The 15,477-nt window shown below is 37.0% G+C and overlaps 1 protein-coding gene across 7 annotated transcripts in view; it reads right to left on the bottom strand.

The window, feature by feature from the left end:
• The window catches only part of Atf7ip2 (activating transcription factor 7 interacting protein 2), a 72,538-nt gene that overhangs the window by 29,354 nt on the left and 27,707 nt on the right, over window positions 1–15,477 (bottom strand). For all 7 annotated transcript variants that reach the window (XM_076577886.1, XM_076577882.1, XM_076577885.1 and 4 more), the window contains 3 exons: window positions 6,681–6,754; window positions 5,580–5,641; window positions 4,956–5,022 (listed from right to left, as the gene is read on the bottom strand). In XM_076577886.1, coding sequence (XP_076434001.1) covers window positions 4,956–5,022; window positions 5,580–5,641; window positions 6,681–6,754 — 203 coding nt within the window. The remainder of the gene's footprint in view (window positions 1–4,955; window positions 5,023–5,579; window positions 5,642–6,680; window positions 6,755–15,477) is intronic.

A 15,477-nucleotide genomic window follows, 5' to 3' on the forward strand; every position in this document is an offset into this window, starting at 1 on the left:
CTCCAGCACTATAAGAAAATGAAAGTAAAATTTACCTGGAACAAATTCCACAGTGTTTAAGCAGTTGTACACCTTGGGTAATAAATACAGTTACAAGCACAAAATTCACATGAATATACAGTTTTGATAGAACACACAGAATTTTCCATTAAGGTGACAAAAATTCCCTCTAAAAGTAAATCCTTTATTATTGCAACTAGGAATTTGGTATTTATACATGGGAGAGGGATCCAAGAGATCAAACAGGTAGACTTTTCTGTTAGATCAATAAGGATGTCTACAAACACTAAGTTACTTATAAACACATATGAATATGTAACATGCACAAGCTTAGGAATTCAAACAAAAAAGTCCCACAAGCTAGGAGCACTCTCTCCTGAGGTATGTATTCATATGGAGGGAATTAAAGATACTGACCTTGGGACAGGGGAGAAGAGAAGGAAAGACATACTAAGAGGAAGAAAAAAGAGGTGGGGAGGATGGAGAAGCTATGGTGGGACAAAAGGAAAGGTGTAGAAAGGTTTGTGAATGGTTTTAAACAGCTAGGTGGAGAACACATAGAGAAGATTAAAATGGGTGGATAACACTGGAAAGTATGAGGGCTAGATCAGTAATGATCAGTAATCACCATATGAGGTCTGTCTAGCTTGATGCACCCTCTGCAATTATTTGCTTGTATTTTTCTTTTGGTATATAAAGATTATTAAGATTTTAGATTTTCTGTCCGTTTATTTTTACAGTTCTTTTCATTTTTCTTGTGTGTGTGTGTGTGTCTGTATTTGAGACAAAGTCCCACTATATATAGCTCTAGCTGCCTTAGAACGCAGAGATCCACCTGCCTCTGACTCCTAAGTACTGGGATTAAATGTGCATGCCACCATGGCCAACTATTTTACAGGTATTAAGAAACCTTAGAAGAGGTAATAAATTTTTAGTTTTAATTTTGAGATTCTGTATAGGCTTTTAATCATGCTTTAATTAATCAAAGCTAGGTCTGCTAAAATCAAAGTCTTCAGACTAATCATCACATAAAGTGATAAAATAGCCTTTAAATTTTCAAGTAAATAATTTAATACAAAGAAAAATCCTAAGAAACATAATTTCCCAGGAGTAACACTTACTTCAAAGTAATAATCACAAGCTCTGGACAAAGTAACACAGGCCCAGAGACCCAACTTTGTGGTGGTAAGAGACATGACTTCTGCTAACTGGTGTTGGTATGTGTTATCATTAGTAATGCCAATGTCTGAGCTTTTGTCCTTATTTCTATGAAAAAAAAAATGAGTAACAGTGCTGTTACCGTTTTGTGCTCCCAAAGCAACAGTAACCAGAACCATGTGATTTTAAGATTCTCCTTAAACAGGTGGAAACTGTGGCCCCTAGTTTCCACTTAACCTTTTAATGTTATATTTTGGAAATGACCTACTCAGAGATGCAATTTATACCCAACAAGATATACCCTTTCTAAGTTTTAACATATACTTTTGAGACCTGAAACCATTACCAAAATAAGGTATAAAAAATATTATCACCCCTAAGTTTTCCTTGTCTGTGCTTGTTCTTTGAGATAAGGTTTCACGTAGCCCAGGCTGGCCTTGAACTCCTGATCCTCTCGCTCTACTTCCTGGAATTACGGGCATGCACCATTATGGCTAGTTTATCCACAGAAGTTCTTTAGGATTCTTTTTGAATCAACCTATCTCACTTGAAATCAATTGTTTGTTGTCACTAATGACTATAGATAGGCAGGGCAGTGGTGGCACACACCTTTAATCCCAGGATTTGGGAGACAGAGATAGAAGGATCTCTGAGTTAGAGGCCAGCAGTTCCAGGAGAGCCAGGGCTAGAGAAACCTTCTTTCAATAAACTCATGGCCAAGGGATTAATATCTAGCATTGAAAAAGGACTTGCCTTTTCTAGAATCTCATACATATTGAATCATACAAACGCAGGATTATTTTGCCATCATGTGCCATTATACATTGGCCACATGTATAAACATTTTATTTCTTGATTGTTAAGGTATATAGATAAGTAATCTATATATTCATCAGCTGGTAGACTTTTAAATAAAGATGTTATGAGAAATTATGTTTTTACTGTGTGTAGCTGAATGTGGTGGTATACACACCTACAATCCCAGCATTTGGGAAACAGAGGTAAAGCTGCAAGTTAAGGGGCAGATGAGCTACTTAATGAGATCCTGTCAAATCAAGTCTGTTTAGAAGTGGGTTTTCTTTCCTCGGAGAAATATATGGAAAAGACCGGTCTATTCATACAACAAGGCTATAAGTAATATTTTTAAAAACTGTCAAATTAAGTTGTTTAGTCATTTTACATTATTAGTAACAAAGAATCCCAAGTTGATACATGGCCTCAGCAACATACACACCTTCAGTTTACTTTGGTTATTCTATTGGGTATGTTATAAATCTCATTTGGCTTTACTTTCCCTAATGAGAACACTATTTAGGACATTGCTTTTGCTCACTTCTTATTTTCTTATTTATATCAAAGCAAAGGTCTTCCTCCTTTGGATTCGGCTTTGTTTTGTTGTGGAGTCTCTTGGATGAGTATCTTGAAATCTCCATTTTATTGCCACACCTGGTTTATTATTCTTCTACTTGAAATATTTATTGCCATGCCCATCCTTACTGTACCACAATTTGGTTAACACTTTTTAACATGGACCCACTTTTCAGTTGATAGCTTATTTCCTTTAATAAACTTCCTTTACGGCTGGGGAGATGATTCTGTGGCTAACAAGTCTGCTATGCAAGCATGAAGACCGGTATCTGGATCCGCAGCACTCACATGAAAGCTGGGCACAAGTGTCGGTAATCCCAGCACAGGGGACATGGAGACACGTAGATCCACAGGGCTTGCTGGACAGTCAGTCCAGCTGAAATGGTGAGCCCCAGATTTAGTGAGAGACTGTCTAAAAACTCCTGACATAAACTTTTGGCCTCCATAATATTCACAGGTGTGCATGTACACACATACCACACATACAACTTCCTTTAGTTCTGATAGTAGTTAGTTGGCAATAAATTTTGCTTACCTGAAAAGGTGTTAATCTTATTTCTATTGTTGTTTTTGAGACAGGGTCTCATGCTATGCCCAGATTTGCCTTAACTCCAAATCCTCCTGTCTTCAACTCTCAAGTGCTGGAGTCACAGGTGTGCACCATTACTATTTCATTTTTGAAAGAAATATCTACTTGATTAAGAATTCAGGGTTGGTAATTTTTTTCCTTGAAATTCCTATACTGCATTAATCTTCCATATGACAGGGCAAAGATTCTTCTATCTTGTCTTATTTGGAGCCATCTTTGATTTAGCCTGAAACTGATCCCTCTTTTTCTATCCCCACCATAAAAAGTCCTGTGGGAAAGTGTCTAATCCTGTTCTAGAAACTCAGGGTTGAAATGCCCCAGATAAGTGCATGTTTTTTTTTGGCTTCTGTTAAACTGCTTGCTTGCTCTACCCCACAACTGCTATCTAGGATGTAAATTTTTCTACGTTCTTTCTTTAAGGCTGTTCTCTAAGAATTGTTTTTCTCTAGGCAGTCATGGTCAGCTTAATATAGATGCTCAGTTCAGATGGTCATGGTAAGTGGTCTTTGGGTCTCTACCCCACAACATTCTCCTTAGACATCGTGCCAACACAGATCAAGTCACCAAAATATATTTGCTCATCTTGCTTTTTGCAGCAGTGTTGGCTTTTGTAGCCATACCCAACTCCCTTTCATTCTGATCTTACATTCCTTTTGCAGTTTTTTGAGGTCTCTTTTTGCTCATATAGGCCACATCTTCAAAACACCATGAAAATTGGTGTTTGGGTTTTTCTTTGCATAATCCAAAGAATCATGAGTTCTGAATCCAAATAAATACAAAGATAACATCTGGTGGCTTTGTATATTTTAGCTGCTTTTCCTGAACTTCTGTGTTCAGTCTAGTTGTCTTCCCAGGGTAAAGGACATTTGTGTGCTCTGAAGTAGATGGTTGGTCATGAACTTCCTGGTCCAGATACTTTCATTCATGACGGTGGTGATCATCTTCGTCCTCCTCCTCCTCCTTTCCTCATCTAGCCTTTAATTATGTGATTCATTTTCTTTTGGCTTAAATGGTTCTAGCTGAGAATTCTGTGAAACCTTTGTTCTTTCTACTTTTCCTGCATTTTTTTTAAGGTATGGAAACTTCATACATTTGCATGCTATCTTTGTACAGTGACCACACTAATAATCTTTGTATTGGTTCAATGCTAACATATGCAATTTTTTCAGTTGTTTTCAAGAAAATGATTTTATATGTATTGATAAGGTATTCTTGATTTTGTGGATTATACTTCTCAGGACTCAGAATGAGACTATATGACTGACTTCCAAGCTCAGAAAATTATAAATCTCTTGGCTCAAATTGAAGAAATAGGAAACTGGTACCACTATTCTTCATTTTCATATCATATATGAATAACATTCCTCTATTCCTGACTCTTCGTACTTCCTCTCAGGCACTATTGTTATGGCTAAGAAAAATGTGTACCACAAGGAGATGAGAGACTCAGAGTAGACCCAACAATCCAAACATCCTTCAAAGGGTGAAGAGATAAAGAGATTATGATACATCCATACCTGAGCTATTACTTGACCACAAAAAGGAATACATTATTATACAAATATTAATAACCTGCTAAAGAGCCACACTGAAAGAAGTCAATCTCAGAAGGATGGATATTTATTGCACAATCACACTACAATTACCTAACTACAGAGAAGAAAGCATTTTAATGGTTGCCACGGTTTAAGGACTGGGGTAGACGGTATGTGTGCCTTTAAGGGGTAGCACAAGTCAGGCGTGCAATGACTAATCAATTCTGTGATTCTGTAATCTTTGGTCCAGTCACACAAACCCACATCCTTTTTCTTAGAAAGGAAGATGTAAAAGTATTCTTTACCTCTGTTGTAGTTGGGCAGGCCTTCTTTTGTCAAGTCAATAACAAAATCAAGTTTCTTCTCTACAGCCTAGAAAGTTTTGTTAAAAAATTTTAAATTTAATAGCAGAAAATGTTTTTAAAATATAAAAGTACATTTTTATTTTTCAGTGCTGAGGACTGAACCTTACCTTGTTCATATTCATGCTTACAAGTGTGTCACCAATGAGCTAAGCACAGCCCCACCTAATAGTCAGAAGCTGGCAACTCAACGTTCTCTACAACTTATGGTTTAAATTGGCTCTACTAGAAGAGACACTTCTAAGCTATTGCAGTGTCTGAATACACGGTTAAGAATCTCAGTGAACTGGTTAAGTGTGTGTCATTCTGAAATATATATAGCTGCCTGGTTTCCAGTGTGCAAGCTGGACTAGAATCTGGATATGCAAACTACTCCTATATTTGTTTGTTACCCCCTCCAACACCCACTGAAGGAGGGGCAGTCAAGGGACAATTCACTAGAGACTTTCATTGCACCTAGACAAAGAGTGAATGACAAAACTCATTCTCCACAACGTGCTGTAATACTGTAGATGCTATAGCATAAATATTCAGATGAAATATTCAGAGACAACAACTGTTACCTACCCCAACTTCAATTACGGTATTAGGTGAGTTGCTAAATTTCCTTGATGTGTTTTTTCCAATTTCTGGAAGAAAGGGAATAAAAAACATAAATACTTCCAATTAAATCTATTGAACTATTAAACATGGTCTTTGCAATACAAGATACTGAAACACAAATAATGATAGGGATACTAATACACTATATAATAAAAATAGCTAAATTTATATATCCCCAAAGCTGATAAGCTAGTTTAAAATTTTGATTTGTGATTAAAACATATTTTATTTCAGTAGCTTTACAACTACATTAGTAGCTCCTGTTTTTTAAAGTCTGAAACTATTTTAGCATCTGCACTTGTGACATTTTAGGCAGGAAGATCAGAAATTCAAGGTCTTCCTTACCTACACCGAGTTCATATCCTGTGAATAGCTGTCACATACACAAAAAAGCAGATACATTTCATGCTGAGCTCTACAAAAACAACCTATCTCATTGAAAAAATTGTTTTTTTTAAACAAAGCATTATATACAATCTCTAAAACTGAAAAGAATTTAAAACATTTAAAAACAGTTAATCAAGAAGAAACTTTAAATCTAAAATAGGTTATTAACTAATAGACACATAGACAAATTATCACTGCCACTAACAAAAGATCAGGGCAAACAAAACAGATATACATGATTTAAGTCATAAATCATTAGATCAATACATTAAAGGAAAAGCAAAAGGCCTTAAACTGATAGGTACAAAGATTAAAAGAAATGTCAATTTTATTAATGAATCATCAATTTTAATTAGGTATTAACAATTTGTAATCCTAGATATAAACTAGAAGATTAAGTAGACAATGTTGTACCTTATTAAAAGATAATGGGGCTTGAGAGATGGCTCAGGGGTTAAGGCTACTTGCTGTTCTTCCAGAGGTCCTGAGTTCAGTTCCCAGCACCCACATCAAGGAGCTCACAACTGCCTGCAACTCCAGGTCTAGGGGATCAATGTCCTCTCTGGACTCTTAGAGCATCCACATAATGAAAATAAAAATCTTTTAAAAAGACATCGCTCATTCTTTATTTTAAAGCTTTCTAATTTGATAGAACATATTCTAAACATGTTAAGATACCTGTTGGAGTTGATGTAACTGGAGTTGTCAAATTAGGTTTTTCCACAGAAATTAACATAACATCATCAGTGTTACTAAAATGGTAAAAAAAAAAAAAAAAGACAGAAGGAAAAAATTGCAGTTAACAGAATTCTTCTAATTTATTATTATTTAATAATGCTATTTATTAGAGGACAACTTGGGAGAGTCGGTTCTTTCTACCATGTGGATCTGGGGCACAAACTCAGGCTGGGCAACAAGCGCTTTTACTTGCTGACGTGTACAGCCAGCCCTCATTACATATTTCAGCTGAACAACTATGAGGAAAGAGGAGATAAAATCAAATATTTAACAAAGCCCATGTACTATCAATTCATCTATATGATTCACAAGCACAGGTATGGCCGGCAAGATGGCTCATCAAGTTAAGGGACTTGATGACCTGAATTCAATCTCTGCAACTCATCTGGTGGAAAGAAAGAACTAACTAACTCCCGTGTGCTGTTCTCTGACCTCCACAAGTGACATAGCACACACCAATACCACAAAATAAATGGCTTTTTTCTTTCTTTCTTTCTTTCTTTCTTTCTTTCTTTCTTTCTTTCTTTCTTTCTTTCTTTCTTTCTTTCTTTCTTTCTTTCTTTCTTTCTTTCTTTCTTTTCTTTTCTTTTTTAAGTACAAGAAAATCCAGTAATACATAAGTAAAACTTAGTAGGAATATAGTCACAATAGTTACAATATAATATACAAATATACCAAATACACAAGCACATGAAATATACAAATAACACTTTAATGCATACAGTTCTGTTCATTACAAAAATTATAACTGAAAAAAAAAAACTATTAAGACCCATAAGAACACTGACTTTTAAAAGATAGATGACTCTGAGGCTGGGCATGATGTCACAAACCTGTGATGCCAGCACTCAGGAGGCCAGACTGGAATTAACAAATATTATTAAAAACATAGCTGCCATTGTTTTACCTCTAATGCTATGCCCAAAGACCATGTTTTGCTGCCATTTCAACCCTCATCATACTTTAATGACCTAGACTTTTAATAAGAATTTTGCTAAGAAAATGCATAAACTGAGAGTACAGGTAAACACTACTTTCCGCCTCCAGTTATTCCACACAACATTTTTTAAAAAGAAAATCTTTTCTCTATAAATTACCCTGGCATTTTTCTTACACACCAAGGGACTCCATTTAGCTTGCACACTGACCTGTGTGCCTCTCCTTGTAACTACTGTCCTAATTACTACAGCACTAACAGGTTCTGAATATAGGAAGTGAGTCTACCAACCTTGTTTCTGTGTTGTAATATCATTACTTATTATTTAGGTCCTTTTATTTTCACAAATTTAATTCAGCTTGCTACTTTCTACAAAGTATATGCCATAGTCTTCTTAAAATTACATTAAACATATATAACCATGAGTGTAAATCAACATCTTGACAATAATCAGCTTTCCAAGTCATTAATGTGACGTCATTTATTTAGGTCACCTATAATTTGGAATTACTTTGTGGTCTAATTAGGGTTTACATATATTTTGGTCTACCCCTTGGAACTGTAAATAGTATTGTTACAAATTACAATAGGTTTTTTTCAGACCAGACATGGTGGTGCTTACTTTTTTTTTTTTTTAAAGATTTATTTATTTATTTATTATGTATACAGCATGTATGACTGCAGGCCAGAAGAGGGCACCAGATCTCATTACAGATGGTTGTGCACCACCATGTGGTTGCTGGGAATTGAACTCAGGACCTTAGGAAGAGCAGTCAGTGCTCTTAACCTCTGAGCCATCTCTCCAGCCCCGGGTGCTTACTTTTAATCCCGGCACTCGGGCAGAGGTACCCTGGTCTATATAACAAGCTCCAGCTCAGCGAGGGCTATACAGTGAGACCTTGTCTAAAAGAAAAGTTTTCCTATTTGCATTATATATAAAACCAAAAATATATTTACCCACGCTTGTCTAATTCTGGAAGTCTGTACTGTTCTACATATATCCATTTTCCCCAACCTGCAACCAACCCATATTCTTGTGGACTAAATGGATTAATCATGGTCTATTGGTACAAAGACATAATTCAACAGCAAGAACGGACAAACCACTGCAGCTAAGTAACAGCATCCATGGATTTCGTACCACAAAAGCATCAAAAGACAAATCATTCCTTGAGTACAATCCCACGCGTACAAATTAAAGAAATATGCGAAAGCAGTTCATGGTGCTGGACCACCACCAGTGCTTGCTTAAGTTACAGTGGCAATAGTCAGACTTGTGATGGCACACAAGGCTTATGGCAGGTGAGACACCACTGTGGTGATATTTTGTTTCTGCTCTAAACAAATAAAGCTTACCGAGAGATCAGAGTGGGGAGCTAGCCACTAGTTAACCATAGAGGCCCGGCAGTGGTGGCACACACTTTTAATCCCAGCACTTGGGAAGAGGAAGCAAGAAGATCAAGAGTTCAAGACCACCCTGGGCTACACAAGTTTGAAGTTTAAAAGAGAAACAGAGCCAGGTGGTGGTAGCTCATGAATTTACTTCCCAGCAATAGGGAGACAGAGACAGGAAGTGATATGGCTAGGTAGAGACAGGAGCTCAGCCCCCTTTTTAGGCTGAGGAGTTGGTGAGGTAAGAAGTGGCTGTGGCTTGCTCCTTAGTCTTTCTGATCTTTCACCTCTATATTTGACTCTGGATTTTTATTATTAAGACCAACTAAAATTCACACTACACACCACTGACCTCGCTGTCTCTGTTTCTGACAGATGAAGTAGCCCAGGCTGGCTTGGAGTTACTATGTAGCTGTGATTCCTCCTTCCTGCCTCCATTTCCTGCAGGCATGTACCATGCCAAGCAACCCCTGGTATTTCTAAATAGTTTACTTTGTGAAAATTCAAAATTCTTGTTAATTTTGCCAGTATTCACTTTATGATAAGTAACTTGAGCCAGTGAGATGATCAGCAGGTAAAAGCACTTGTCAGCAGGCTTAATGACCTTATATCTCCTGGGACACACATGATGGAAGAATAAAACTAATTCCTCAAAGCTGTCCTCTGTGGTGGTTTGAAAGAAACTGCTCCCCAAAGGGAGTGGCATTATTAGGAGGTGTGGCCTTGTTGGAGCAGATGTGGTTTTGTTGGATGAAGTGTGTTACTATGGAGGCTGGCTTTGAGGTCTCATATATGCTCAAGCCACACCCAATGTCTCAGACAACTTCTTGTTACCTATGAGTCAACATGTAGGGCCCTCAGCTACTTTTCTACTACCATTTCTGGCTGAATGCCACCATGTCACACCATTATCATAAAGGACTAAACTCTGAAAATGTAAGCCACACCAATTAAATGTTTTCCCTTATAAGAGTTCCCACAGTCATGGTGTCTCTTCACAGCAACAAAACCCCTAAGACATCTGTGTGGCGCGCGCGCACACACACACACACACACACACACACACACACACACACACACACACACACACAAACACGAAAAGATGTAATAAAATAATAATATGTAACCTCCATGAAGCAGTACTACTGATTGCTACCAGTGATAAGATTTTGTGCATGGGCCATTAGAGGTCTGTATAGACAGTGACAAAGAAGTCATGTGATTGGGTTTAGAACCAATGAGAAGGCAGAACAGAAAGTCAATAAAAAATACAGACACAGAGGAAGTAGGTCTCTTTCTGAGGAGAAGGACTGCAGTGACTAGTAAGCTACAGGATATTGGCTAGTGATCTGACCTCTTGGGCTTTTAACTATTTGGCTCCGTGTTTCTTATTTAATAAGACCATTTAGAATTACATCTACATTTGGCACACACATGGCATGAATTCATTAAAAACTGCACGGCTTGGCCTGGGTGCCTGGCTCCCCGGGTCGGCCCAGCTTGGCCTAGGCCCCAGGCCCGACAGACCATAGCTACAAGTGGTTACCTGCAGCTGGAGCTACTTGAAGCCAGATTGACAACTCAAGTGGCTCTAGCTTAAAAAAGCAGGTGCTATGAACAGCTCAGACCCGAATTGGCTCAAGCGGGGCACATGGCTTCTCTCTCTCTCTCTCTCTCTCTCTCTCTCTCTCTCTCTCTCTCTCTCTCTCTTTCTATCTCTCTTCACAAGCATGCTAAGTAGCTGTTTTGAAATTCCCTCAGATTTCTACTCTTCTATGCAAACTTGGAAAGTCAATTAAGATATCAGATATTTTAAAGGGAAAAACTACTTAAAAGAGAAAAAGTTTTCCAAAAAGGGGGGGGGGTATTATCTGTAAAACAGAAGGAAACTGGTCTTTGTTTGATAAACTTTAGGCAGTCTGAAAATGGAACAATTATATGAGAAGATTAATGTTGATGGGATGTACATTACACCAATTATGCATATTATTACTTTCCTTATCCTTATTTTACTATTTAAAAAGATAATCAATTTAAGTGTCAGGATAAAAGCTTTAGAAAAACCTGTTAAAATGAATTATGGAGAAATGCAGACTCAGACAGAAGAATTTAAGGGTGAAATTATTTCAGGATTGGATTATAAGGTTACAGAAAGAAAGCCTGTTTTCAAACAATCAAACTTAATTTGTCCGGTAGCCATACTGCAGCTACCTGGTCAAGTGAATGCACAAAATAATTGGATTCCAATTTAAATGTTAGATTTAAGAAGGTTTAAGGAGGCAATAGTATCTTATGGCATGCATTACCCATTTGTAAAGCAAATGTTAAACTCCTGGTCAACTTATAATAAGATTATTCCACAGAACTGGAAAGAGCTGGTAATTGCTGTCCTGGAACCCGGGGCCCAGTTGCAGTGGCGTATGTGGTTCAAAGAGGAAGCTAAAAACATAGAAAATCAATGGAGGGCTAGACGTGTGCAAATCTCCCAGGATCAGCTTGTTGGAGGCCAATATGCTGAAATACAAAGACAATGTTTATATGATAACCAAAACCTAATTCGATGTTGAATAGCAGTCTTGAATGCATGGGACAGAATTGAGGAACCAGGAAAGAAAACCGAGTCATTCACAAAAGTTATACAGGGCCCAAAAGAATTCTTCACGGATTTTTTTTTTTACAAAGACTGACTTCAGCAGTAAAAAGAATGGTCCCGAATTCAGAAGCTAGCCAGATAATAATCAAATCTTTGGCTTTTGAGAACATGAATGCAGCATGCAAGAGAATAATCAGGCTGTTAAAGGCAAGATCTGCACCCTTGGAAGATTGGATTAGAGACACATTTAATGTGTCTCATGGCCAAGATTATATGTGGATAGGAGAAGCAATTTCAAGAGGTTTGAGGAATATCAGATATTTTGGATGTAGAAAGCAAGGTCATTTGAAAAAGGACTGTAAACAGGGCATTCCTAGAAACAATGTTTCTTCAAGGAACAATGGCAACAAAGAATGCCCCTTCCTTCTGGAGTATGCAGAAGGTGTGGTAAGGGAAAACACTGGACCAACAAATGTAAATTAACGAAGGACAAGGTAATCCTTTGCCTCGGAAACTCCCAGAGGGACCTCAGGCAGGCCCCCACAGCAAATCCAGTTCAGACATTTCCTGCAGTTGTAGAAGAAGCCCCTACTCAGAGCAATTAAATAACCAAAGGCCTACTGGAATAAACCAGGCTGCTCAGGGTGATGAAACAGAGGATACAGAGAGAACAGAAAATTCAGGAGAAACCATAAAGAAAAATTTTTGGCAAACTTCTATAAATGAGCAAAGACCAAAATTAACAATAAGAATAAATGATGTTTTGTTGTCTGGTCTGGTAGACACAGGTGCTGATGTGACCATAATTGCAGAATTTTGGCATCCAACTTGGCCTCTTCAGGAGGTAAACATTCAGCTGTTAGGAATTGTAACATTATCTTGAGTGAAACAGAGTGCAGGATGGCTCAAATGTATAGGTCCAGAAAGACAGAGAGGAAAATTAAAACCATATGTGGCTAACATAGCTATGAACCTATGGGGCTGAGACCTGTTATAACAATGGAATACTCAGATTAACATCCCTCCAACCTCAGAAACAAATCATAAATTAACACGTTTCTGAGAGAAATATTAGAAGATATTATTCTAATGAGTGGTCACCAGCCATCCAGACTGTACAAGAACAGGGCACAACAACTTATGATCTTCCAAAGACACCAACAGCTCAACCTTTAAAATGGTTAACAGACAAGCCTGTATGGGTTCATCAATGGCCTTTACTAACAGAGAAACTCCAGGCTTTAGAAGAGCTGGTAGAAGAGCAGTTAAATGCTCAGCATATTGGAGAATCAAGCAGCTCTTGGAATTCTCCTGTATTTGTTATTAAAAAGAAATCCAGTAAATGGAGAACGGTAACAGACCTTAGAGCAATTAACAAAGTAATTCAGCCAATGGGCTCTCTACAATCTGGAATTCCTTTGCCTACTCTGTTACCAAAAGGATGGCCTCTTATAGTTATCCATGTAAAAGACTGTTTATTTTCAATACACTTACAAGAAAAAGACCAGAGAAAGATTTGCCTTCACAATGCCTACTTATAATAATTCTCAATCGGTTAAGAGATATCAATGGAGGGTCCTCCCACAGGGAATGTTAAATAGACCAACCCTGTGTCATTATTTTATACAACAGCCATTGGAAGTGATACGTAAAAAATTTCCCAAATCTATAATTTATCATTATATGGATGATATGTTACTAGCTGACTCAAATGCATATACTTTAGAAAGAATGTTTGAAGAAGAAAATTTTGCCTTGCTAGGGATTATAAATTGCTCCTGAAAAGATACAAAGAGGAGATTCTATTAATTATTTAGGATATAAAATAGGTTTACAAAAATTTAGACCCCAAAAGGTGTAAATTAGGAGAGATGAACTACAGACTTTTAATGACTTTCAAAGATTATTTGGAGACATTTTTCATCTATGAACTATAGTTGGGGTAAAAAATAATGAACAGAATAATTTGTTCAAAACCTTAGAAGGTGACAAGGACTTAAATAGTCCAAGAGAATTATCACCTGAAGCTGAGAAAGAATTGGCCTTGGTAGAAAAGGAAGTATATGAAGGACATGTGGATGGTATCAATCCAAAGCTGGATTACATTTTGGTTATTTTACCCTCTAGGCATTCTCCTACAGGAATTTTAATGCAGAGGGAAGATATTATATTGGAATGGATATTTTTACCAAAAAAAAAAAAAAAACTATTAAAAATTTAAACACTTATGTGGAAAAAAAATCTCTGACTTGATTTTAAGTGAACCTTGGCAAAGAGCTTGCAGTAATTTTTTGGGAGAAATTAACAGCAAATATCCCAAAAGCGAGAGAATTGATCTTATAAAGAGAGCTGATTAGACTTTACCTCAAACTGTATGGGAAACACCCATATCTGGAGTTTGTACAGATGCAAACAAACAAGGAAAGGGAGGTTACAAATCAGGAAATTTAAGTAGTGGGTCAAAGTCCTTATATTCAGTTCAAAAATCTGGATTGTATGCTATTCTGTTGGTATTAGTGGATTTTTCAGAACCTCTCAACATAGTTACTGACTCTCAGTATGCTGAAAGAGTGGTATTACATATTGAGGCTGCAGAATTTATCCCTGATGAGTCAGAATTAACTTCACTATTTATTCAGTTACAAGACATAATCAGGAATAGGAGTCATCATTTATATATAACTCACTTCCGATCCCATACGGGTCTTCCAAGCCCTAGCACAAGGTAAGGATGAGATTGATAAGTTATTGATAGGAAATGTGCTGAAGTCTTCAGAATTTCATAAAAAACATCATGTCAATAGTAAAGGTTTAAAAAAAATTTTCCATAACCTGGCAATAAGCCAGACATTGTAAGGAAATGACCTACTCATTCCTTTTACAATCAGACTCCATTACCAGCAGGATGTATCTCAAAGGGTACTCAGAGGAATGAAATCTGGCAGATGGCTGTGTTTTACTTTGCAGAATTTGGAAAATTGAAATATGTACACCACACCATCGATACTTATTTAGGATTTCAATGGGCAACTATCACTCATTTGTCATTAAAATTGACAATGCTCCAGCATATGTCTTTGTTAAAGTGAAACAGTTTTTTTGTTTGTTTGTTTTTTTGCTTATTACAATATAAAACATATTACAGGTATACCACATAATCCTGCAGGCCAAGCAGTTATATAAAGATCAAACAGAACCCTAAAGGATATGCTAAATAAACAGAAAGGGGTAACAACACCCCCCACCCCCGCACGCCAGAAATAGACTGCATAATGCTCTATTAACATTGAATTTTCTCAATGCTAATGATAAAGGAACAACAGCTGCAGAGAGACATTGGATAATAGAAAAAAACTATAGAATTAAATCAGCCTATACACTTTAAGGATGTGCTAACCTCAGAATGGAAACCAGGATATATGTTATGTTGGGGACGAGGTTTTGCTTTTGTTTCTACAGAAGAAGATAAGCAGTAGATACCATCAAAATTAATAAAGGTTCGATTTGAACAAGAGAGACCTCTTAATTAGAAGAGGTAATAGTTCATCAACCAGCATGACCATCCAATTTAAACTAACTTATACCATTAACACTGATTCATTTAATCAGATACAACTTGCCAAAAGGGACCCCCCCCCCCAAATTAGTCTTAGGGAAAGGTTTTTGTTTTGGTCATTTAGGAGAATGAAGGCTAAGAAATCTGAAGAACACTGGACAAATGAGACAACTGAAGAAAAAGGACAAATCATCTAAAAAAAAAAAAAATGCCCAAGAAAAAGAGTAAAATGGCCTACTGGTATATCATCTATAAAATT

Source organism: Peromyscus maniculatus, chromosome 8 (assembly GCF_049852395.1).
Source record: "Peromyscus maniculatus bairdii isolate BWxNUB_F1_BW_parent chromosome 8, HU_Pman_BW_mat_3.1, whole genome shotgun sequence".
Taxonomy (NCBI): domain Eukaryota; kingdom Metazoa; phylum Chordata; class Mammalia; order Rodentia; family Cricetidae; genus Peromyscus; species Peromyscus maniculatus.